This window comes from Pinus tabuliformis, chromosome X, assembly GCF_031772625.1.
Source record: "Pinus tabuliformis cultivar Carrire ecotype Pingquan chromosome X, CPIR1, whole genome shotgun sequence".
In the NCBI taxonomy this organism is placed as follows: Eukaryota; Viridiplantae; Streptophyta; class Pinopsida; order Pinales; family Pinaceae; genus Pinus; species Pinus tabuliformis.
This window is the reverse complement of record NC_142308.1, coordinates 1,195,491,559-1,195,518,590: the sequence shown is the minus strand read 5'-3', so window position 1 is coordinate 1,195,518,590 and position 27,032 is coordinate 1,195,491,559. Positions and strand designations below refer to the sequence as shown.

Genomic DNA, 27,032 nt, shown 5'->3' with positions numbered 1-27,032 from the left:
GATAAATCTCAACCTTTGTTTTATAAATACGACTAAAAATATTCTAGAATATTATATTGAAACTAAATAAATACTATCTACTCAATAATTATTATTGATAATAAAATTAAAATCTTAAAAATTATTTCAAAATAGCAAAAAAACACTTTATATTTTTATTAAAAAAAACTCAAAATACAAATAAAGTAATAATATTTTACTAAAAACACTTTATATTTTTATTAAAAAAAACTCAAAATACAAATAAAGTAATAATATTTTACTTTCCTTAGGTTATAGGGCTTTTTTTCACCTAACGTGAACTCATAGCGTTGATATTAACCATTTCATTATATAAATAAACATTAATAATATGGAAATCATACTTTCAATAAAAGTAAATTCAATTGTTAAAAATAAAGTTACTATGTCAAATTTAAATGAGTTTTTTTTTATCGTTTTATATTGGTAAGGAAAATATCACCTTACAAAATTGGATAATCTAACAGTTTTGAGGGAAGTGGGTGGATGGGGCATTTTGGATACTAAGGTATTTAGATGGGCACTCCTCTTGAAGTCCTTTTGGTGAGGTCTACACATGGAAGATATGTGGCAGGACATCATATTTACAAAATATTTGAATAGGAGGGACCTTGTGGCATGGAGTAGGACAAGCACACTTGGGAAGGTAACTGGATCATATATTTGGAGGAGTTTTCAAAAGGTGAAGGGAATTTTTCTTCGGAGATTTTGTTGGAAATTCGGCAGTGACTCACAGATCATTATTGGTACAGATTTGATTAAGGATGTCGTTGGCACACAACAGTTATCAGAACATCTCCTACACAGTCTGCACACACATGAAATATTTTATCTAAATCATATTATCATTGGATGGAATGATAACACACCTATGTGGAGATGGGATGAGGATTTTGGCATACCTAATGATCTGATTTTGGAATGGGAAACATTCATTTTCACACTCAGGCAAGCGTGACTATGCAACAGGGGGAGGAGGATCACATTGCTTGGGTGGGTGCACTTAACTCAAAAGGAGTTGTGGTTGTGGATATATATAAACACCTTATCTACCCTTCCTAAGGACTGTAGCCAAACTAGTACCATAAGGTATGGAAACTTCATATTCCTCACAAAATCACTTTGTTTAATTGGTTGTTATGGCAGAATAAAAACCTCACATGGGATAATCTATGCAAGAAGGGTATCCAGTCATTTCCCAGGATGAACTGCGCATTGCGCAGTCTCAAGCCTCAAGATTCACCCTTGGCTTCTGGGACTGGATAATGCACAGCTCCCTTAGCCAGTCTCCCTCACTTGATCATGAAAATTGTGCAATCATTCTCATCAGTCTATGTGTTTGCTACTTGATCTAGCTTTGAAATTTGATTTGCAAAAGCTAATGTTTTATTGCCACGAATGCCTTTTCCCTCTAGCGGGTACAAGAATTGTTTAGTACTTCTCTTCAGCAATCACTGTTACCATGGCACCCAAGAGAGCTGCTTAAAAAGATACCAAAAAAAGTAGTACCAGGGAAGCAGTTGAGAGCATGCCAGTTAACTTACCAGTGTATTTCGACACTCAACTGTTTGTGGAAAAGGAATCAAATCTTACATAGCAAAAAGTGAATGAATCTTTTTCGACAAAGGGCGTCAAAGCATATCTAGAGGACCGATAGGTATATGCCAGTGTTCAACAGTTAGGATTACACAAGGTTGCATGCAGATATCCAACCTTTCCATGTGCAAATGTCATCAACTGGATTGTTTCACATATTGATGTAAAAATTATGACTTTGTACAGTGCCAATAGACAGATGCTTGCTACTTTTCTAGCAAAAGATTATCGTCTTATGTACCATTTTCCCAAGCCAGAAGCACTCATGGATTCATACTTCTATGCCACCAACAACTATTTGAGCACGAAAGACATTGTTAAAGGATGGGTGAAAGAGCCATCAAATTTTCGACAGAGGGAAATGCGGAGGAGATTGGAGGAAGAAAAGCAGGAGAAAGAACAAGAAGAGAAGCATAAGAAGGAAGAAGAAGAGAGGTGAGGTGTAAAACAATGCATAAGAAAGATGAAGAGAAAGAACAAAACTGACCACCAACAGAGGAGGAGAGCGAATATATACAGGACAAGGAGCTTGCTCAGAAGATTGAAGAATTAATTGAGATTGTAGACATGGAACCAGAGCCAAATAATCAGAATGTCGACCTGATGTCGAGTACACAACAGGTCACCATTAAGTCTCCACCATCTTTAGCAGTATATTTAGCTGCAGGCGAGGAAGAGGAAGTTGTTCCTCTTGATGATGATCTGGTTATGGACATGTACAATCTTTCATACGATGATATTCAGAGGAAGACTGTACAATCGCGTAAGAAGCACTTTCTGGATGACTTCACAATGCCTACATTCATTAGAGAAAGGGTGATAGTGGCAGACACGTACAATATTTCGTACGATAAACTTCAGAGGAAGATTGTACAAGTGCGTAAGAAGCACTTTGTGGATGACCTCGCATTGCCTGCATTCATTAGAGAAAGGGTTATTGTCTTTGTATGCCCTTTTTAATCGCTTGTTTGTCTTCGATACATAAAAGACTTTTTCTCCATTTTTGTGCAGTAATTTAAAAAAAAATACATCAACAAATATTTGTTAAAATTGAATCTTGTTGATCATGTTACCTAAATCCAACCAATTTTTTTTTTTTAATAAGTCATTTTAATATTATTTAACTACCCTAATTATTTTTCTTTGATGTGAATTGCAAGAGGATAACAGAAAAGAGAGTTGATCTCTGACCCCTCTAGTGGGTCACCAGTCGAAGGTCAAGTTTTGGAGAAAGACATGAAATGTGTGAGGTGAGAGTCCCTGACACTCGACTTAGAGTGGGACTGTGAGGGTGTTGATTTCAAAACGACCACAAGCAACTTATCCGAAAGTTTATTAACCTAGTCGTAACAACCATAAATAATAAAACTTTTTAAATATCATCTACTATTTTTCCTACTACTTAAACATAAATGGATTAGCTTTATCTTCCATCCATTAGCTTAAAAGTAAAAGAAAAATAAATAAATAAATAAAATAAAAATAAAATCATCAGATTATGATGAAAAGTGTGATGTGTAGGGCTTACGAATGCTCAAGAATTCGATGCAACCTAATTATTAAAATGATCAAAGTCAATCAAAAATGAAATCATTAAATATAAATTAAATTCAACAATTAGTTGTTAATTTAATGACTGTAAATATGCATTTTGTTTTGGTTAGATTGAAAGCGACATATGCTAACTAGCGTTTATATGGTGGATAATTTTAATATCGTTAATTAAATGTTGAATTGGTATATCAAAGTCTTTCTGTTTTGAATTTTTTTCTCAATAATGAATTAATTACTAAAACAAGTCACTGAAGTAGAAGATCGATATCCAAACCCGCATCTACAGTAGCTTATATCTGCTTAGAAATATGTATCAATTCTTAAGCTGGCGATTTTCGATACTTTATTCATAACTAGTAACACAAAATTCAACACACAACTCTCAATGTATAATGCTCATGGTTTGCATTAAGATCGGGTTTCAGTGTAGCCTCATCAGACATAGCATTCATATTTCATTGATGCAACATATAATAAAAAAGCATACCATTCCAATGCATAGCATACAACAACTCTAGCTCTATGTAATCAACCTTCAAAAAACTATGCTCCAAACATACAAAAAATGCAGCAAACACACCAACCATATGCAGCATATGCCATTACATGGTCTCCAATGTACAACATATATCATTACATGGTCTTCAATGCACAACATTCACCATGAAATGCACCAAACATAGGAGTTACCAATGCACAACCTTGCACAAAACGCATTAGGTCATGACCATAATCAACTCAGAGGAGTAATACAATGACCAAGACATTGTTTCCTTCAATGGTTCAATATGATCGATGCAGAGGGACACAAGGAAGAGGAATAGAGAATATGGCAGAGAACAAAATAGATTTTTAATGGCAGGAGTTACATAACATAAAGGAATAAACAAAAGTTGTGTTCTACCCCAATCCCAAGAGCCTCACATTGAAGTGGATGTCAGTTGTATAAAAATTATCAATAAGAGAGAGTTAACATTAGGGTTTTTGAAGAATAAGGAACTCAAGTTATTTTTCTATGTATTATGATTTAATCCAATTCGTTCAGTAGCAAGTATGCAATAGTATTCATCAAAATATAAACACCGTCAAATTTTCATATGAGTTTTCACTAGTAACTACATACTAATTCTTCATTCTTCTGTGGTAACTACATTATCTTTTCTCACCATTGGGTTTGCTCTGCTTGACCACATTGGGTTTACGAATCAAGAGAGAAAATGTATATGCTTATATTTTAGTTCAAAGAAAACCTGGAGTTCTCAGGTATTTGGTCAAAGCAATCATGCAACAAGAAAGGTAGGTTTAAGGTCTGGATTCTTCCCACAACATGGATAAATAATTTCGATCACTACCACTCCAAAGGACCATAACCCAATACTCCAAAAGACACAACTCCTTTCAATAAATGAGGGGAAAAAATACAAGTCTATACAGAAGTGCATAATAGTTTGTTCAGTGTTTGCGCCTTGGTATACAATATTTATATATTGATGAGAGATCGAATGGTGATCCGAGGGCCTTAGCGAGAGCCAGATCTATTTTAAAACGCTATATTTGTTTTTATCTGGTATGTTATCTGAAAGCATTGGGATCACCGTATGTGTTGGGTCTAGTTTTTGCACGCAAGTTCGGTATTATATATATATATATATATATATATAGATATATAGATATATATATATATATATATATATATATATATATATATATATATATATATGTATATATATATATATATATATATGTATGTATGTATATTCTACCTCCATCAAATCTCTGTGAGGGTTTCCATGCTTTCCACCATCAAATTGTTGCACGATATGTTTCGATTATAATCCATTTATGATTCCCATTAGAGTAGTTCTGGAGTTGGGGTTATCTACCTTCACGCGATGTCAAAGATCCCAGGCCCGATCTCCGACTAAGGGTCAATCTGAATATACAAGTTACCTCTCATTGACTAGTCTACATAGGTCGGGAGTCAAGCTTGTATCCTCTGGAAAAAGATTATGTCGGTTTTCTTGACTATCGACTACCAATGGGACCCACCGCACGAGGTCGGGTTCATGACCTGTTCCCTCCTAATGATTATGTTTGTACCCAACTTCTCTGAAAACCCGATTACGATGGATGTGACTAGCGAGAGCCCAACTTTCGAATGAACAAATCGATATTCATTTTATAAAATTAATTTTCCGAAATTTAGAATAATATTATGCTATAATTGTTGTATCTCTATGCACCAAACTGGCACAGTTAGCGCATCCTTGGTTAAACTTGAACAATGTAACGAGATTTATAAAAAATTTGGAAACTGTTACAGAAAGCCCAGCTGTTATTATAGCTAAAATATGTCATGTCTTGAGTTACAGTCATGATAATGAATTTAGATCCCTTCAATCCAAGATCCACTCCTTGATCTTTATCTAGACATTTAAACAAATTGTATATATGTTGTCTGGGCTGTGAAATCCTATGGACTGTGTTTCAGTCCATAAAATTTGTAGTGAAATAAGACAAAATACAAGCTTCAACTCAAAAATAATATAAAAAACAATTAAAGAACCATTATAATAATTTAGACAATGTAATTTAGAATAATGTTTTTAAAAATTAAATAGATTTTATTATTTTTTGTCCCTACACTCTAATTAATTAATTGTTGTACCGTAGTGAAATGTTTATTGGTGAACATGATAGGCAAAGTACGCGATCCCATTGTATCACACATGTAGGGTGACGTCCATGCTCGAAACCTGTAGTCGAGGATACAACGGTGGGCTGACGTCTTTTCAGCAAAACTATAATGCTAACTATATAAATCGAAAAAATTTCATCAATACACACAAAATAATAGAGCTCGATTGATCATATATATCACTAGGCAAGTAGTGACATAATAAAACAATTCACAAATTTAAATATTATCTTTGTAAATATATGTTTCCCTAACTTCCTTGGCGATATAAAACAATAAGAAAGCACTCCCTTAAATTTAACATAATAACTTTATTTTTACCAATTGAATTTACTATCATTCAAAGTTTTATTTCCATATTATTAATGTCTATTTATATAATGAAATGGTTATAAGTAGAAAATGCATTATTTAAAAACTATATATATCTATGAAGGCTACGAGTTGACATTGGGTAATGTGAAAAGAGAGACCTATAACCCAAGTTCCAATGGAAATAAAATATTAGTTTATTTTTACGCATATTCCCAACTATCATGGTATAGAATACAAATTTCATGAGATCTTGTTCCCACTCCAACTGTATAGTTTGTGGTGATGTGTGATTTGGTTTGAGTTATGTTTTTATTGTTCAATACAATGCCTTATTTTGGAAGGCAGAGATCACTCCATTAGAGCAAAGTATTATATAGTCTGGTAATATTTTTATTTTTATTTTTATTTTTTGCAATGAATTTTTCAATTCATAGATTATTTTTACTAAATATTTTCCACAAGAAGAGTTGTGACTTATGGAAATTGGGAAGTCCCCAAATCATGCAAGATGATTTCTTGGCAATGGTAGGGTTCCCATTAGCATCATCATTTCTCAAATATATAGTCATTGACAAGAGTGATTGGGATGTAAGGTAAGTTCCTTTCTATGTAGAAGAATATTAGACAAACTAATTCAAGTTAAGTATTTGTAGCCTATACATACAATGCACAACATCTCACAAGTACATCAAAGACCTTGGTTGAGAAGCTAAATGCACAAGTGTTCTTATCCTAATGGAAAACATATAGAAACAATATCAACCACCACTCCCCCTACCATATCTAATCACCTTTCACCTCTTCTAACCTCCTCTTCCTTTGTTTCTCTCATCTCACACAATAATTCTCATTCCTTTGAGTCTCAACTATTGCATCTTCCCTCTTTTCCTACTATACCCATGTCTTCCCTCTTTTCCTCCCATACCCATGTACATTCCCTCACTACTCACTTCCTCTGCTAACCCCTCACTTTTCATTCATGCTCACCACTTTCTCTCACCTACCCATTTCATCTTCCAAATTCACCTCTCTTCAACTAACCCGTCATACCCACGTTGGCTTGTCTCACCTATCTACTGCTTTACTGAACTTTTTTGTGTGTTTGGAAGACAATTTTTTTTTTAATGTAATTGGAATGAATATTTTTGTCTTTTCCATATTGGCAAATGATGTAAACATGGAGAATGGAAATATCAATTAGAAATCATTTGAGGAAAGAGAATCCAATCGAAAAGGTCATTGAAGGAAGAGAAAATGAGAGGATAGGTATTAAAAAATGTAGGCTTTCAAGAGAGGTCAATCCAAATTTTATCACATTGGGTATCACTATTGTTTCTCCTCCATCACAAGATAATATTAAGAAATCTTTAGAGAGAAATATAATTCTAAGCTTTAATGAAAATATAATAATTGTTTCATCAAAATAGGTTGTTGAGGCTAAATTACTATGAATAGATTTAGAGAGGCAATAGGTGTCATGAATTAGCTTACACTTAGCATTGCTTTTAGTTCTTCTACAAACACATGAAGGATAATAATATACAGAGAGATCATAATTGGATTTGGTAATATGGTTTTCTATTTCATTCCAAAATTTATGTGCATTTCAATGTTTTTATATATGGCATAAAAAATAAAAGGTGCCACAAATTTGGAGTTATTTCAAGAATAAGCATGAAAGAGGGGAGAATAGAAAAGTATATGTGTGCATATAAGCTCAGTTACAGAGGCAAGAAATAAAAATAACAGATATCAATTACTGTAATATAACCGCTGATATTACAAGGCATCTAAACACAAACTATATATAGATATCAGAAAGCAAAAATCAATTTACTTAGGAAAATATATAAACAACTTCATATCCAAAATAAAAAGTAGTGATATAAAAAATCAATTTACTTTGGAAAATATATAAACAACTTCATATCCAAAATAAAAAGTAGTGATATATATTTAGGTAATAAATTGAAGAAAATACCAGAAATAATTATACTCTTCAAAAATAAGCGATGAAACCAGAACTATTATATCAATATCTTGAAAAACTATATCACGATAATAATAAGAACAGCAGCTAATGAATATCGTATCCTCCCATGGCACTTTACTCAGCACGCATAGTCCAGATTCCAAAAATAAGCGAGGAAGCCAGGCATATTATATCAATAACTTGAAAAACGATATCAATAATAGCATCTAATGAATATCCTATTCTCCCATCGGACTTTACTCAGCACACATACTTGACATTCCAGAAAGAGAGTTCAACGATATCAATAATAGCATCTAATGAATATCCTATTCTCCCATCGGACTTTACTCAGCACACATACTCGACATTCCAGAAAGAGAGTTCAGCAATTTGAAATGCTGTAGGAAGGGCGTAGAAGTTATCCATCTCCTTTCCTGGTAGAATAGGCTGAGACACAACAGAAAGCTGTGATGTATATCCATCCTCAGGATTTTTGGGGCGGATCTCCACAATTACATTTTCAGCTACACAAGATTTACACTCATTTTTCACCAGCCATATATATGAGGTGACCTGCCTGCCAGGAAATTTTGATAGTTCGCTCCACGTCAGCTTACATCCATCTTTGCCACCCACCTCGTTGGGATGAATACTGGAGGGATGCATACTGGATACCGGACCTAAAACCAATCCCCCATCCACAAAAAAACATAGCCATGATTTCAGGTCAGCTTATATCAAAATTACGAACATACTGCTAAAACAAAATACCGTAACAAAATGAGCGTACCAGCTTCATCTTAGAAAAAACCTGAACGTACCAGCTTAAAAATGACAGCGAAAAACACTAAAATAAGAATTAAGAAGATAGACGTACCAGCTGGTCTGATGGGTGTGACAAAATGACCACTCCCAACCAAAAGGAAAAACATAACAGTAAACTGAAGTTGGTATTTCATCTCGCAAACTGTAAACGCCATATCTTCTGCTTGATTCAGTGACAGATACTCTCCTTCGCAAACAACACGCTGTTAATAAATATTGTAGGTCAAGTGAACAATGTTGAGATTTTCAGTTTTACAAAGTAGGTAAAAATCTCTAATGTGTGGCAAAAATTTCTAATGTGTGAGAATAATAGGAATTTGTTGCTAGATTAGTTCCAGTTAGTTGGGAAAGAGTTAATGTATCCTATATTTGTTGTGAGAGGATTTATGAGTTAGTTAGGGTTTTCTTTCGGCTATAAAATACATGCCCTTACAGATATTGGAGTGTGAAAGTTTGTGAGAAAAATGATTATTTTGTAATTCACTGATTAATAATAAGATTACGAATGTCTCTGTTTATTGGACATAGCCTAGATTGATTGAGTAAACCACATTAAATTACTGTGTCATGTATGATTGAATTGCTGTGTATATGTTTTGTCTGCTGCACACCGTTGGCTCTAACAATTGGTATCAGAGCATGTTGGAGGAGCGCGTAGCGGAGGAGTGACGGGCCCAAAGTCTGCTGGTGGTACTGTGGAACAGTGGAACTGCGTGATTGAGCTGTGGCCGTGCAGCGGTGGCTGTGTGAACCTGCGTGGAGGTGAATCGTATGTGACCTGCGTGTCTGCAAACGATTGCTGGTGGTGCGTATCGCTGGTTAATTGGCTGCTGCTGGTGCGTTGAATGGCGGTAGCGTATTTTTTTTTGTGTATGGATTTTATTAAGTACGGGGTTTAGAGATGCGCCAGCCAGTTTTTTAGTTTCTGTTTAATGGGATTTCATGTGCTGAATGGTATATAGCCGCATCTTCCATGACAGTGAATAGAAATCGGTAGCGTATTTCTGTGCCAATAACCAGAACTCTAGTCGCCCACTGTTTATTACTAAGCAGATTGTCTCATGTTTTGACTTAAGGCATAGGCATTCTCAATTAGTTTATTTTTACCTTGAGTTTTTTTAATTTTAGTTTTATTAATTATATATATAGATATTCTAACATTAGTTTATTTTTATCATGAGTTTTTTTAATTTTAGTTTTATTAATTATATATAGATATTCTAACATTAAATTTAGTTGATAACTCATACAAATTTTTATAAAGGTACATAGTGTCTTTTTTTCTATTTTGAAACATAGCTTCTAATATTTTAATTTTATTATGAATAATTATTGAGTAGATAATATCTATTTAGTTTTGACATAATATTCTAGAATATTCTTAGTCATATTTATAGATTAAATATTGAGATTTATCTCTAAAGTAGTTTTGTTCTTTCTTCACTTTTAATTAAATTGATTAGTTGAAATAATGTGTTATGAGCATGTGTCATATAAACTATGGCACATAGTATTGTGGTGCAAACCTCTTATTTGAGTGTAAAATTTGAGGAAAAGTTTGCACCCTGAAGGAACTCAATACATCTAGAGTTAAGATGGATCTAGGATGGTTTGAAACATATAAGCTCACTAGTTCTAACAGTTTACTATCACCGGTTTAATATCATACAAAACAACATGTAAAAACATAATCTTTGAAGGCAATGCAACAAAGTGAGAAAGATTATTTTTCCCAAGATTTAACTTTGCTCTAGATAAAAGCTTTTCACATAAGCTAAGAGCACCTTTGAATAGGCTACATTAGAGAAGAATACCACATGAAAAACCATGGGTTGTGAAAACTTGGAGCCCAGAAACCTTTATCCATAAATTTACTATTTTATCTCAATTTTATTTTAATTATTAATTATTAATTTATTTTGTTTCTTAATTTTTTAATGTAATTTGACCAATTATACTTATGAGCCTTACATTTAAAAAATATTCACATTTAACATCTAACACTTACATATATGACATCTAATCCTACACATCTCCCCTCCGATCGAATAATTATTATTACATCTAATCCTACACATCTCCCCTCTCATGGAATAATTATTAATAATAATAAAATAATTTAAAAGAAAGTTATAATTTGGTTAATTTTTGAAATTTTTGACAATGTGAGCTCATGGGGTACAATTTGTGATGTCTATGGCATTTAAGCTATTTTTCATATTTTTGAGTATTCAAGGAGGTATTTCCATTCAATTTTCATAAATTTCTATTGGTAAGAGACTAAGTTTCAATGATTTATTACCATGGAAACATGCCAAGTTATTGCTATGAAATTATGAGAAAAATATGATTAATTTTAAATGTTTGCAAAAAAATTAATGATACTTTAATTTACAACTAAAAACCCTTAGAGCCCCAAATCCAATTCATATTGTAGTCATGTAACTGATATAAATTCCTTTATTGTAAATCTAAGTTACCGGAAACTCCTGAAGAATTTCCCAGAAACGCGGATCCCCGTTTCCGATACATAAACGGATACGATTCTTGTCCGAAACACTGTAAAAGCGTTTTTGTGCCGTTTCAAAAAATCGGAAACTTTAAATTTTTTTGGATCCGTTTCCGGTAAAACGGATCCACGAAAATTGTGATCAGAATCCACCCTTAAAATGTTAAAAAGCTTGAAAATTTGCATAGCCATAAATAAATAAATAAAATGAAGAAATCAGATTTGCAAATAAACTCACTATAAACAGAGTCTTATAAAATCTTTTCTAAATCTTTAGAAACAACAACACTCCATATATTTATCAAAAATTATTACTAAGAAAAAGATAGATGTTCAAAAATGCAAATAAAGGGGTTTGATGAATGTTTTCGTAAAGAGATTTATTTGAGCGATTAATTTTCATTTTGGTTAAGGTTTTGTTAATTGTCATTGATTTTGCTTTTGATTTCATAAATCCCTCGAATATAACAAATCTTCTCTAGCCAATATTTTCATTTTGGTTAAGGTTTTGTTAATTGTCATTGATTTTGCTTTTGATTTCATAAATCCCTCGAATATAACAAATCTTCTCTAGCCAATCTTGTGCCTGCGTATAGTCACAAGACCAAGTTGACATTGAGAAGATTGAAATGTTCAGATAGGTCTTGATGGAATATCCCAATGATCCCATGGGCCTTTTAATTGTCATGCAAGGAAGATAGATATCATCTGCCATGCATGACACGTTCTTTGAAGGAGTTGGACCCGAAAGCACAAACGCTGTTGCATTTCTGATTACATTATTAATGATGATGATAATATGTTGAATGTTATAATAATCACTAATGATGATGACAATTTTTATGCTGAATTGATGATGATGATTTGTTTATGTTGAATTCATGACGATGACTATGCATTTTTAGATATAGATTCTAGATTCTAGATTCTAAAAGATGAATGGTAAAATATATATATATATATATATATATATATATATATATATATATATATATATATATATATATATATATATATATATATATATATATATATATATATATATATATATATATATATATATATATGCCGTTTCCTTGCCGTATCGTATCCTCATATTTTGAAAATTTGTCGTATCTGTTTCAGACCCCGTATCCGTATCCGTTCTCGTATCCGTTTCAGTACAACTTAGTTGTAAATATTGAAAAATGATCCAAGAATGTAACACAATATTTACCAGTAATGTAGATTTAAGTGTGACATTATTATTTCTTATGACATATTAGTAGAATTGAATATATAGATATAGATATTAATTAATTCATTAATTAGTAAAACTTAAAATTTATATCAAATTTCAAATATAACTATGTATTGATGAATAAAACAATTACTAATAAAAATTATTAAAAATTCATGAAAATAAAATAGAGTAATAAAATCTTTTAAAGTTTTTAAAAATAAAAATAAACTTTTAATTGTTAATTAATGGGTAAAGTTGAATGCATATTTTCACTCACACACCAAACAAAAATTAGTAAAATAAAAACACTTGAACATTGTTTTACTTTTCTCAACTATTTTTTTATTCATTCATTAATTCTATATATCCCATCACACCAATTACCAAACTCAGAAAAATGGTAAATAATTAATAACATAATCGCGTTGCCAACTTTAGCATATCTCTCATTTGATATTATATTAACAACCACCGCATATGAACTTAATAAGAACCTGAAAAATAAAATGATCACCTTAAAATCGAAATGTATATTTTAATTACAAGTACAAATCAGAAACAGTAAATTTTATACACCCAAGCATGATTCATTTCTGAAATAAACAAGGGGAGCTGCGACGCAGCGAGTCCCTGCGTGAAGTAAAACAATGAACTGAGTTTTTAAGAAGCAAAATGCAGCTTCTGTATACAGCATCGTAGGTCAGAGCCCGCGTAGGTCAGAGAGGTTGGCACAAAGAGTTCCATATAAATCGCACTCCAACCTCCAACCTGTTTGCAAAAAAAGGAAGTATATAGTGAGTAATCCTGGGTTTTATAAGGACCGGCTGACCTCTGCAGCGCTTGATAAATTCTGATAATGCAATGACACTATAAAGAATGGTTAGTCACGACTCACGTTGTTTCTTTTTTCATTTCAGGTAAAACCCCAGAGCCTGCGTAGGTCAAAGAGGCTGGCACAACTGAGACGCGAAGGAACTATTAATGATCTTCCCGACGTCTCATCCTCAATCCCCATGAGATAATGAACTGTTGAAGTTGGGGAGTCCAATCCGTGGCCAGCCTTTCATGTGTGGGACGTTACAAAGACCCAAGGATCTGAAATATCCCCCACATGAAACAAATGTTTCTTCATACGAGGACGGGCGTGGCCTTCACTTCATCTCGCACAGTCACCATGTGTGGACTTGAGCTCGGTTAGTCATTAAAATTTCTTTTCGTGACATCGAGGCAGGGCAATAGTGGCCACAAAAACCAAGGTATCCTCCCTGCTCTGGCTCACAGAGGTAAATTTTTGGGATTGGGAGGTAGATTATATGATCTATGACTTATTTGCTCAAACTATAAATTAATGATTCCATAAACCACAGAAGCAAGAGCGTGAAAACACAAGTCACGACTCATGTTGTTTCTTTTTTCATTTCAGGTAAAACCCCAGAGCCTGCGTAGGTCAAAGAGGCTGGCACAACTGAGACGCGAAGGAACTATTAATGATCTTCCCGACATCTCATCCTCAATCCCCATGAGATAATGAACTGTTGAAGTTGGGGAGTCCAATCCGTGGCCAGCCTTTCATGTGTGGGACGTTACAAAGACCCAAGGATCTGAAATATCCCCCACATGAAACAAATGTTTCTTCATACGAGGACGGGCGTGGCCTTCACTTCATCTCGCACAGTCACCATGTGTGGACTTGAGCTCGGTTAGTCATTAAAATTTCTTTTCATGACATCGAGGCAGGGCAATAGTGGCCACAAAAACCAAGGTATCCTCCCTGCTCTGGCTCACAGAGGTAGAGTTTTGGGATTGGGAGGTAGATTATATGATCTATGACTTATTTGCTCAAACTATAAATTAATGATTCCATAAACCACAGAAGCAAGAGCGTGAAAACACAAGTCACGACTCATGTTGTTTCTTTTTTCATTTCAGGTAAAACCCCAGAGCCTGCGTAGGTCAAAGAGGCTGGCACAACTGAGACGTGAAGGAACTATTAATGATCTTCCCGACGTCTCATCCTCAATCCCCATGAGATAATGAACTGTTGAAGTTGGGGAGTCCAATCCGTGGCCAGCCTTTCATGTGTGGGACGTTACAAAGACCCAAGGATCTGAAATATCCCCCACATGAAACAAATGTTTCTTCATACGAGGACGGGCGTGGCCTTCACTTCATCTCGCACAGTCACCATGTGTGGACTTGAGCTCGGTTAGTCATTAAAATTTCTTTTCGTGACATCGAGGCAGGGCAATAGTGGCCACAAAAACCAAGGTATCCTCCCTGCTCTGGCTCACAGAGGTAAAGTTTTGGGATTGGGAGGTAGATTATATGATCTATGACTTATTTGCTCAAACTATAAATTAATGATTCCATAATCCACAGAAGCAAGAGCGTGAAAACACACATGTTTAACCTTATTGGATTTTTTTTAATGTAATGATATCACCCTCTAAGAAATAAAAAATAATATGATCATTGTTTTCCTCTACAACTAGCACTAACTAATCTTCTAGCGAAATGAAAACAAACCAACTCTCTTCCACTTATAGTAAATTCTTTATGTAGGCTACAAAGTTGGTAGAAAGCTACTCTTTTGTGCTAGAAGTAGCTTTATCTTTGTCATCCTAATCCATTGTTTTATTATACAAGGCAACAAGGCTTGTATCCACAAGGAATTTTCAATATATGTAGTGCTCATCATGCCAATAATATTTTCTCAAATTTTCCCTGATATTTGAAGTACATACCTGGTGTTTGGTAGAACTAAATATTTTTGTAGGGATGGGAGTGCTCATTGGTTGTTTACATGATACCTTATATGTATCAATGGTAAAATTTTTAGCTAATAATTAATTAATATTTGGAGCTTGGGTTTCAAAAAGTTGTCATTCTTCGAGCATTGTATTTTCAACTTTACACTAGTCTCTTGTAATTATGCATGGTTCATGATTATTATTTGTTACAGTATGAAGGGCTTTGGAAAGAAGACAATTGGGACCATTGTTTGCTTGTAATATTTTTGGATTACCTTGTCTAAGTTTTAGATAGAGAGAGGCTCAAATCCTTGGACGCAAATTTTCCCTTATTGGGCTTATGTATAACGAATTTGAGCAGAAGAGCAGAAGAGATTTTTTTTGTTACCAGCTCAATGAAGATAGCTCCCCTGATAAAATCAAGCAGTTTTCCGAACCCAGAGTTCGACTCCACTTGCATCAAATTCTTATTTTACAGCCTTTGTTTTTACAGAATGAGCAATCAGCGGGTCCACGCACGTAGAAAGGATCTTCATAAATCTGATGCTGCGTAGACTTTAAAATAAAATGACATTAATTTGCGCATTTGATAAGCATCCGGACTTTTATATATTTTAAATAAATCATCGTCTTGGATGATTGAGAGAGGGATGGTTTCGACGCCTGAGAAGCATGCTGACTTTTACGTGTTTGAATGAAAATGATAAGAGTTTCACTTAAAATAAATAGTCTTGCATGATGGCGTTAGATGGCTTCTTGCTACGAAAGTGAAAGGCTCAATTATTCACATGTTTGTTAGAAAAACCCCATCCGTCAATTTAATATTACAAAGTGCTTTTAAATGTATAGTATTACTGCTAATAAGTTGTAATTTCCCTTATTTCAGAAGCAAAGCAATTTAATGGTTTGAAATTTTTCTTATTTCAGAACCAAAGCCATTTAATTATTTGAAGTTTTGAAGTTTATAAAACGCGGCATTCTTAACAATGGGGAAAATGAAAATGCAAACGGAAAATAAAGGCAGAATCATGTAATTGTATTATCATTGGCAGCTAAAGGCGCATGGAATAAAAAAAAAGGAAAAAAAGTTAGTGGACTATGTGGGCCTTCGCATGAGAGCCACATGCCTTGCCACTCTATCCTCTATCACCATTACATAGCATGCAATCCGTAACAGCGGCACTTAAATGTTGCATCAAGCTAACATATGTAACTCATTCACAAAGCCAACGTTTAACACAGAGCACCCACTAATTGTTCCCATGTAGACCAATTAATTCCTCCCATGGCCTTCGATTCACCTGCTGTCTGGCTGTTCTGGTCTCTGTAATCTCCAACGTCTTCAATGCTCGTTAACCCAACTTACTCAACAGACTGCACATTGGAGGGTGAAGAAAATAAAAAGGCTATTCTTCGGCTGTACGTTGCGGTAGAATCGAAAGATGGCGCGACAGTGCGGAAGATTTTGGCCCCCGATACAGAGTGGTCGTTCCACGGCCCGCCACGGTATCGATACTTAGCGCGTTTGCTCACAGGTGTTTATTTCTGCTACCAGCAACCTCAGAAACAGCATCTCGACCTCTGCTACCACAAGGGACCTGTACAGGCATGTGGGGTTCTTCCGCGGGCCTAAATGCACCCTCGCTGCTTCAGAATGGGGGTTCCCACTTTGCTGCTACAGGGAAGGGATCCCTCACTTCCTTGCTGTCTCAGTTCCACTATTCACTAACTCATGGAGGGAATTCCAGCCTACTGTCACCATTAATTCAATACCAGGTTGCTAGAAACCTCTCGCTGCCACAAACCAGGCCTAAGAAGTGCCTCAGATAGTACTCGCTGCCACAATCAGGGCTTGAGAAATAATTTGGTGCTACTACAGTGCCTCAGACATACCCTGCGGCCACAGATGAGTGAACTAGAGGGGCTTGCACGATCAACTAGAAACCACGAAAGGTCGAGACGGAGGAGGGAATTAGTTAGACTGCAGCCTTACGAGGAGCAAGCCCAACATGAAGCCTTACGAGGAGCAAGCCCAACACTAGCGTGATGAGGAGCCAGCCCAACCCTGCTTGAGACCAGCATCTCTTAATTCGGCTCCGGTCTCAGTTAATTCGGCTCCTGAACGAAGCGAGGCCAGCGAAATGCCCTGAATCATCTGTTCACTGGATTTAATTTTCGCCACTTACCTGAATGTCGGACTTACCACTCGGACGGAATTTTGATCCGCTCCAGCTCTTCCGGGAAGTGCAACAGAGGGCTCATGGCCAGAGCATGATCCAGGTAACTCTTCATCGCTTAAATCTCAATCTACCTAGCTGCCATAGCTGCCATTAAAGCTTACACCCTGCAACCAAAGAATGTTAAACCCTACGAACAAGGAGTGTATAATAGACTCAGAGGCAGTTACAGCAGCGTGCAACCATACGAACAAGAATGCAAAGGAAGTGCAACAGAGGGCTCATGGCCAGAGCATGATCCAGGTAACTCTTCATCGCTCAAATCTCAATCTACCTAGCTGCCATAGCTGCCATTAAAGCTTACACCCTGCAACCAAAGAATGTTAAACCCTACGAGAGACTCAGAGGCAGTTACAGCAGCGTGCAACCATAAGAACAAGAATGCAAAGCGGTGTATAATAGACTTACAGCAGCGTGCAACCATAAGAACAAGAATGCAAAGCGGTGTATAATAGACTTACGGAATGGAAAAAATAGAATGGATTACAGGCAGTTACAACAGCGTGCAGGGTGCAGACATCGACAAAGCAAATGGATTACAGGCCGTTACAGCAGCAAATGGATTACATGCGGTTACAACAGCGTGCAGACATCTACAAAGCAAATTCAATTGAAGGCGCCTCCTGGCACTCTTCCATGCAGGAAGAGCACGGACAGCAGAACACCTGCCATGCATGAAGAGAATGGACAAAAAAACTTGCCTGAGCTACGAATGCAGTTGATGCACCTCTCGTTCCAAAGGTCTTTCTGTTTTCAGGCACTACAGTTTTCAAAACGCAAAGCAGGGATTCCCACTGGTTACGACTGATGGAGTCTCCGACGAACATGAGCCTCTTTCCTCTCAGCCTCTCCAGCAGGTCCGTAGCGTTCAACCTTCAAGGCTAGACAATTGCTAAGTTAGATGTTTAAGCAACTTGGTCTCAGATTCCATTACAGTATAAGCATATATTCAAAATAGATGAGGATGCATTTGGTTAAGAAGACGATACCTTGTTCACAGAACGAAAGCAGACGACGCACAAAAGAGCAGGTGGAAGACGACGCACAAAAGAGCAGGTGGAAGACGATTATAAAGCAGAGCACAGCTGCGCTGCATCATCCACCTGTAACACATGCAAACACACTTGTAGTAATTACGTGCGATTGATAATGAACTTATGCTAATGAACTTATCATAGGTTGCTTGTAACTATCTGCCCATCCCAACATTTAATGTTTCAAAACTAATGTTAACATTAAAACAAGCCCTTTTACGGTTAGCCAAAATGCAGCAGCCTTAAAACCAATATAACCCATGGTCAGGCCTCTTCCGCCTCGGGAAGAGGCCAAATAAGATGAGAAAGGTTAAGCCCGAATGCGACTTTGGTTATGTGCACATAAAACCTCACACGACTTTAGTATAACCGCCGTATAACAGATGGAGAAAGCATTGAACTAATGCTAAGTCGGCATTGAACGATTACAATAGTCCCTGCCGGATGCCAGATGGCAGGGACTAATAAGATATCGGATCACCATTAATACCACTCACAAAAATTTGATCACGCCACGCTGCAACAGAGGTGATAATGGAAAAACGCCCCTCGACGAAAGCAATAAACTTCGAAAGGTTCTTCTGAGCATCATAATTTTTCACTTGTTCCACATCGATTGCGTACAAATTCTTACCTGTAGAGAAAAATTTCTCACAGCATCCTATAGGTATATTTGAAATCCACATGTATTCCAACGTGTTCCAAGCACCCATCTTCGCATCAAAAACTTCGGCACTTATGTATGCTAGAGGATGTAAATCCTACCCTTGTTGGTTCCACTGATTACCATAAATTTTCTCTGCATGAAAACTCTAGATTTTTCGCGGTTTTGACTCATGGAAGGCAATATTGTCCAGGTGTATTCTTCCACATTGTAAACTGTTGCAGTAGCCAGTGCTTCCATGCTCATCATTGCCCCCATTGACCAAGATAAGTCCTACGCATAAAATAATTGAGCACACACCACATAGGCTCCACGGTGCCATTCGCTCTGTTGAAAAGCTTCGAGTCTGCTGCACCAGCACCATCTTCCTGCTGAACGTTGTTATTGCAGACCTTTCCTCCTGTATCGTTTCTGAAGTGTTCGAGGCTTCCCATTACTATTTTTTCAATCAGATAATTGCCATTCCTTGGTGGATCCACCAAACAGTAATGGAAAAAACTGGTTGGTGTCACAGGTGAACCTATTGCGAAAGTGTTCTTCCAGGGAATTGCAGCTCTACGTCAAAACCAACGATCGATCAATGCAACAACAACATTTAGATCCTGCATCAAAACCAACAGGTGAACCTATTGCGAAAGTGTTCTTCCAGGGAATTGCAGCTCTACGTCAAAACCAACGATCGATCAATGCAACAACAACATTTAGACCCTGCATCAAAACCAACAGCAGCAGAATAGCTATGCTATTGCAGAAATTCAGTATACATTTAGACAAAAATGAATTTTAAAAATCGAAGGCGTAATCGTCCAGCAAGGCCCATAAGAAAGGCTGGAGCTAACCAGCTATATATTGGGTATTTAATGCCTTCACAGCAGTACGCTACTTAGCCCGATAATACGGGAGCGGGCAAATATTATTTAATGTCTAATTTGCCCATTCCCGTTGCGTTAATTAGCATGCTGCTCTGAGGACATTAAATACCCAATATATAGCTGGTTAGCTCTTTCCGTTTTCCAGGATTGTTAAAGTCCAAATTAATTTAAAAAATCATGGTAAACTCCTCGGCAATACTTTTTACTTCAATGAAAGCGGTGTTGTCATAGAGAATTTTGCAGGATTGTTAAAGTCCAAATTAATTTAAAAAATCATGGTAAACTCCTCGGCAATACTTTTTACTGCAATGAAAGCGGTGTTGTCATAGAGAATTTTGCTAGCGATACCTTTTTCAAAGGCAGCCCGGGTTTTTCAAGAACTTTTTTCTCATCTTGTTTGTATTGAACAATATGATTTCAAAGCAACTATCTAGTTATATAGTACGATAAATTAAAATAGTCGCAATCCATTAAGTTTAATTCTTACGTTTTATTAATTTAATTATAAATTTTATATATATATATATATATATATATATATATATATATATATATATATATATATATATATATATATATATAAATAATATAATATAATATAATATGACGGTTAATTTCAAATATTTGAAATACTTTTTGGGTTAATAATAATTGAAAAATATTGTATTGATCAAAATTAAATTTTGAATATGAAAATAATTTAGTTATAAGTAGAGCATTTTGTAAACTTGCAACTTCAAACTATTCAAAAACCCAGAGCTCATGTCAAAGTATTAACAAGTATGTATTTAATGTAAAAGTTTTTATAGAAATCTCCGGGTATTAAACATAATTATTTTTTATTTTTTTCAGAAACGAAAAAAGCTTGATCATTTTATATAAGATATATAAAGAGGCAGATAAGTACATTGCTTGTAATTCTGAAAATGACCCATATTGGATTGGATCTTTGACATGCTTAAAAGCATGGAGAGAAATCCACAAAAAGCAAGACATTTGCCCAGAAAAACAACAGAGCATAGACTATCCACTAGCTCCCTGATTACATTGTTCATAGAAGAGGCATAAGAGAGGCAAGATGCGGAACAAGAAAACACCATACATAGAAAAATCTCATGATGTATCATCGTTTAACAAAAACGGAGGGAAAGTAAAGCAGAAAAGAAATAAACTAGTGCAAACCTGAGAGACTGCTTTACTATAATTAGAAATCAGGAAAAGAAAATCCCTAGATGGAGAAACTTTTCCCTTCAAAAGATACCTGCATAAACCGAACCTCCTTTGATAAAAAGTCTGCATGCGTTCCCTGTTAATACGCTGAATTGAAGCTCTTTCCATTTTACCCCAAAAAAACCTAATCCTATCCATCCATCCAACGAGATGAGGCATGAGAATATTATTTTTCCTAGAGGCATAATCCACCATAACTTTTGAGTCTCCAAAACTTGAGACTGCCTATATGTTAAGAAAGAATTTTTCTTTCATACTTATATCAATGTTGGATTAATATCTAGACTTTGAAAAGAAATAAGCTCTAAAATTAGAACTTCTATATTCAAATTGAATAAAATTTAATAAAAGATAGATAAAATTGATAAAACTAATAGAAGATATAAGAGATAGAGTACCATAAGCTCTAGCATGCTCTAATTCTTTAATTTAGCTCTTTAAATTATTGATTTTATATTTTTCGCATTGTTGTCTCATTTCAATTAAGATTTCCATTATGAATGATAATTGTGCCACTAATGGTTATATCTCAACTTCAGCAAAACATGGTAGAGGTCCTTAATTTTAAAAAAGATGTAAGAATCATGTCCTATGTCCATTACGGCTTTGGATATGATCATATAGAAGTGCCAAAGTTTTGCATGTAAAACTAAATGCCAAGCAAAGTTATTGTTAGGATTAAAGATAAAACACCCACTATATATTCACTATACAGTAAGCCAATTATTAACTTAATAATATATAATATTATACGGTGATGATGCATAAAAAGATACTAATAATGAAGTATGAAATGATAGATGATATTGTTGTGATATGTCAAATAACTTATGTTCAGAAGTAATACATTTAACTATAGTTATCAAATTTGGCAGAATCAAACCAAAGAATTCGAAAATTGGATGGTTCGGTTAGTTAAGTCAACTAATACGTCAAAATTTGATTCTGTATGAGCGTGGGAGGAAATTTGTGGCAACTCTTAAAAACAAGTCTAGTGAATGCTCTCATCAATATACATACCCATACATAAGCGTCATATTTACGGCGACGTTCAGCGTCAGCTTCGAGGCAGTTCCTATTTCCACCTCCATAGCAAAGTTAATGCTATGTCCTTACACCCTCTGACAGTGGCAGACAGCCTCCTTGACGTCATGGCGCCCTTACATGCTCGACCATGGATCATGGCATGCATCCCTCTCCGGCGATTACAGGTCACGCAGCTCCGGCGACTCTACCGTCTACCATGCTCCTGCCCATCGACCCTGCCCGTCTCCACTTTGGCCTCCACTCTGGCGTATTGATGAGGCACATTTACCAACCTGAGGCACATTTAAGAAACCTTACCAACCATCCTCCAGGCAATTCAAACTCCCGACAATTCACACATTGAACTCTGGCGAACAGAGGAGAGGTTACAACCATTGAACTCCGGCGAACAGAGGAGAGGTTACAGAAGGTGATTCAGTGCATGCAGCGCTTCAAGGACGGAAGATTTCAAACGCTCTTTCGACCTCTGTCTTGCACGTATACAGGTATTATCGTATACCCCTGCATACCTTTCTTTTTCAACATGGTCTAGCAGTGGCAATAGCAACCTAGCTGGCCTGAAATTCCTCCCAATCTTCAGTAATTTGAGCGCATATAGCCCAATTGACATTCCAAGATAGGGCAATTTCATATATTTCCCAAATGCTTCATTAAATTTTACTTCTGCAATTGTAATTCCTATCAGATGTAACACTGGCTGCGTTTTAACTTGATTTATTTACTGTAATTAAGACTGGAATCGATCTCCAGCGATTTGGATTCATAGAAAAAACTCAATAGGTGAAACGATCCTAGCAATTAAGCATTCTGCAATTCAATGCAATCAGCGTCGATCCAGCACATAAAATCTCCATTTAATCAGCGCACAACACATAAAATTCAGAATGCGACACCCGATCTGGAATTGGAACTGTAACTGTGAGGGCTCTCCAACGGGTTATAGGAAGGAACAAAACCAAGGCCCATCGTTTTAATAATGATAGAACTTTTACTGAAATTTTGAAAATGTAGTATACAGCTCAGAATTTCAATAATAGAGGAGCTTTGACTGAAAGTTTGAAACTATATGCAGCTGGCAATTGGTGATCGAAAATTGCTTTTCACAAGGTTAGTGCGCATCCTGTTCATGCCTCGAAGCCATATTTGAAAAATCCATATGCAACACGACAAAGCCCTAGCATTTCGAATAGATTCCGAACGACATTTCATGTTTTATGAACTCTTTCCTCGTTAATGATCTGTAATTGATTTAGCACAGATTCGAAAACACGTTTCGATTGATTTAAAGATTTAAATATATTTTAAAGATTCAGAGATTACAGCTCGATTTTCTCACTCCACCAAACTATCTCGTAAAAGATAGCAAATTTATTCTGGAGTAGTAATATATGGCCAAATTTAGATCGCAACTGGACTCACAGTTCGGAATAAATTTTATTTGACTCCTCAAGAATGCGGTGCCATGAATAATCTTGTTCATCATTCTCACAAGCATCGGTCCTGGGAACGGTTAATTATAAGGAGTATTCCAAAACCAAATGGCTCTGAAAATCTTATTTTAGTTGGAATTTGATTAATAAACGGTTCAAGTTTCATTCGATTAGATGAATTTTTAAAAAATTAAGGTTTTGATGAAGTCAGCGCTCACAAAATTTTATGAGGCAATGAAGAACCGTGTTCCAGAATTTTAGTTAGGAAAATCGAAATTTCTTCCCAGTGACGGAAAGTTAAAGTTTTAAAGAATATTTTTTCTGCATGTTTAGTCAAATATCTTGTGACCGAAAGCATTTAAATATCGTAAATGTAGTAAGCAAGCATTTAAAGATTCTAAATAGATAGAAGTTTGTCCTCGCTCAAATATTTTTATTAATTTTTTTTTTCCAACCTAATAAAAAAAGATTTAAATTTTTGAATATAATTATAATTTTATTACGATTCAAATTTTTCTCCTAATGACTTGTTTTTCTCAAAAATCTGCTTTAGGATCGTAAAAAATTTCAATTAAATGTTTGATTAATAAGTATTCGTGTTTCCTATATCCGCAAAATCTTACAGCAAATCATCTATCCTCATTTCATTCAATTTTATATTATACAAATGAATTATGAATACTGTAGGTATATTATACGCAGTGGAATCGGTAGATGAATCTGGTGTCATCTGTTTGGATGGACAAATGGAAAACCATAGTAAAAAATCACAAAACAAATGCATAGTCTAATAAATGTGGAATATTGTTGTTAAGGAATCTGTTTAGTTATTAACACTGTGAGTATATATACACAGTGGAAACAGTAGATAAATTTGATCTAATAAGTATAAATGGAGAAATAAATAAATGAGGTACACATGGAAACAGCAGAAGGATCTGATTTCATAGGAAGAAATGGAGAAGTAAAGAAATGAGAGTTGACATTATTTACATTAAATATTAACACTTTAGATATTCAGACTAAAATCAGTTGATGAAAGCACTTACAGACTTTGTCTGTGCCGGATGTGCAACAGTAATGTGCTCAGAATTTAAGTGCCAACATACCAACCACCGTATATTTAGCTTATATCTATTCACTTTGTTAACTGGAAAAATATATATTTATGTGTTGACATTATTTAACTCTTTTCATTATTTATGTGTTCAGTTTTTATCATCTACAGAAAAAGTTGAGTTGCAACAAATAGATATGTTTTCTGTCCAGTAACATATTATATATAACTTTTTAAATATATCAAGGATTTAAGAACATTTTATTCTATTCCAGTTTTCAAAATTTTAGTGTTTAAAAAGGATTTTAGTGTTTATTCTATTATTATGTTGTTCTTTTTAGATTATGGTATATGGAGAGCATTAGTGTCTTTACTCTCCTGGTTATGTTTGCAGGGAAAAAATATGTCCTGTAAATAAATGGCATCCTATTTTGCCTTTTTTGAAGAATCCATAGAGCCCTCCCCCATGGAGTGTGCGGATTACGAGCAATATGTGCATCTCCTCGAGCTCAGTGCCATGTGGAAATTCAACGAATGGCCTGGTTGGTCTAGAGAGGGGTTGGTAAAGGCTGCCTTACAGCCATTGGAGATTACTTTTCAGTTGTTTCGTCTATCCTCTGTGACACAAGGACTTACATTGACAAAGAGGAACGGAAGAGAAGGCCTGAATCCTTAATTAGTTCCCAGATTGAGTTGATTTCAATGATTTGTGAAAATGACAAGCAGGTTCCCACTCTTCAGTTGTCAGTAAGTAGTGGTGTTCTCTCATGGAAAGTTTTCCATGAGGTATGGCAGAGACCTGGTGCTTTACCTGTGGTTAGCAGAACAAGTGAAGAGAGCTTACTTCCTCGTTTCGGTACATGGAAAAGCGCTGAAGCTATGGTTTCTAGAATATGGCTTGCCATTGGAGGCCATATGCAGAGGACTCCCTTCACTTTAGGTCCGGGGGAACCAAATATGTCAGGTAAGCCTCTTCTTGAATATGATAGAATCTGCAAGCCAAGATATTTGCACTCTTTAAAACAACATAAACAGCTCCATAATCCAGAAGATGCCAAACTTTGCAATGTCCTCTAGATCTTTGAGGCCTGGGTATTTGTAGGCCAAGAATTGTTGCACAGAGTATATGAAAGAATAGACTCTGGGGATTTCATAGGACCATCCACAGATTGTTAGATGGTTGAAAGGATGTGGAACATGCTCACAGAAATTGTGAATTTGCTTCTAGTGATGGACCCAGATGATTTCCTTTGCCTTAAACACCAGTTGGAAATTAGCAGCACTAGTACGCTTGCAGGCGCATATTTCCTTCGATCTGCCCCCCTTAGAGACCTTACAAATGCATGCAAGGAACTAAGGCATCTGGTTCCCAAAGTCATGGGTGTTGAGGCTGATCCAAAGGGTGGACCAAGGCTCCAGGAGGCACTTATGCATTTGTTTCATTCACATGGACTTCGCTCACATAACACTTCAGGTGCTTATCATGTTGCAACAATACATGTTTTGTTGGCCTTCCAGGCAATAGAAGCTGCGGTGAAAAGGTTTTTCTTCTCATATCAGCAGCTGGTAGTAACAGCCATGGGTAGCATTGAAATGAAGGGTCCATCATATCTAGGTGCTTGTGATGCCCTGCGTCAGATATATTTTGAACCACCTTATTTCCCTAGTGTGGATGGTGCAAAGACATTTTTGGGTTACTATTGGCACTAGAAGTCTACAACTATGGTGGATGGTACACTGGAAGATCTACAGACAAATCAAGTGAAGTTTACAAGACAAAGAACAATGCGTTCAGTTTTTCAAAGTATTACCCCAAATTCATACATACACTTCTTACATTGACAGTTTTGAGTACTATACATAGAATTATATTGGATATAGGATTAGACTCATTTTTGTTCATCCCCATCAGTAGGACCAATCAATAGAATAGTGCTAGAAATTTGGAAAAAAAAAAAAAAAAATTCCCTCTCCAACATGGATATGATACTAAGGA

At 35.6% G+C, this 27,032-nt stretch overlaps 1 protein-coding gene and 1 long non-coding RNA gene across 2 annotated transcripts; one reads left to right on the top strand and one right to left on the bottom strand.

Annotated features, from left to right (window-relative positions):
• Positions 1 to 18,500: 18,500 nt before the first annotated feature.
• LOC149144235 (uncharacterized) lies at positions 18,501 to 19,147 on the bottom strand. Its single transcript, XR_016265273.1, has 2 exons — positions 18,692 to 19,147; positions 18,501 to 18,575 (listed from the first exon to the last, which is right to left on the bottom strand). It is a non-coding gene; the product is annotated as an uncharacterized LOC149144235 (long non-coding RNA).
• A 3,506-nt stretch (positions 19,148 to 22,653) lies between these two features.
• LOC149144234 (nematode resistance protein-like HSPRO2) lies at positions 22,654 to 26,746 on the top strand. Its single transcript, XM_089452081.1, has 5 exons — positions 22,654 to 22,796; positions 22,907 to 23,034; positions 25,483 to 25,655; positions 25,763 to 26,000; positions 26,244 to 26,746. Exons 1-5 carry the CDS (start codon positions 22,654 to 22,656, stop codon positions 26,744 to 26,746), a joined length of 1,185 nt encoding a protein of 394 aa, XP_089308207.1.
• Positions 26,747 to 27,032: the final 286 nt, after the last annotated feature.

Excerpts from the sequence above, each read along its gene's own strand:
- LOC149144234 (XM_089452081.1), top strand. The coding sequence starts at position 22,654 with ATGGCGCCCTTACATGCTCGACCATGGATCATGGCATGCATCCCTCTC. Across the intron at positions 25,656-25,762 it reads AGTTGTTTCGTCTATCCTCT|GTTCCCACTCTTCAGTTGTC; the intron begins GTGACACAAGGA and ends AATGACAAGCAG. Across the intron at positions 26,001-26,243 it reads GGGGGAACCAAATATGTCAG|AAATTGTGAATTTGCTTCTA; the intron begins GTAAGCCTCTTC and ends ACATGCTCACAG.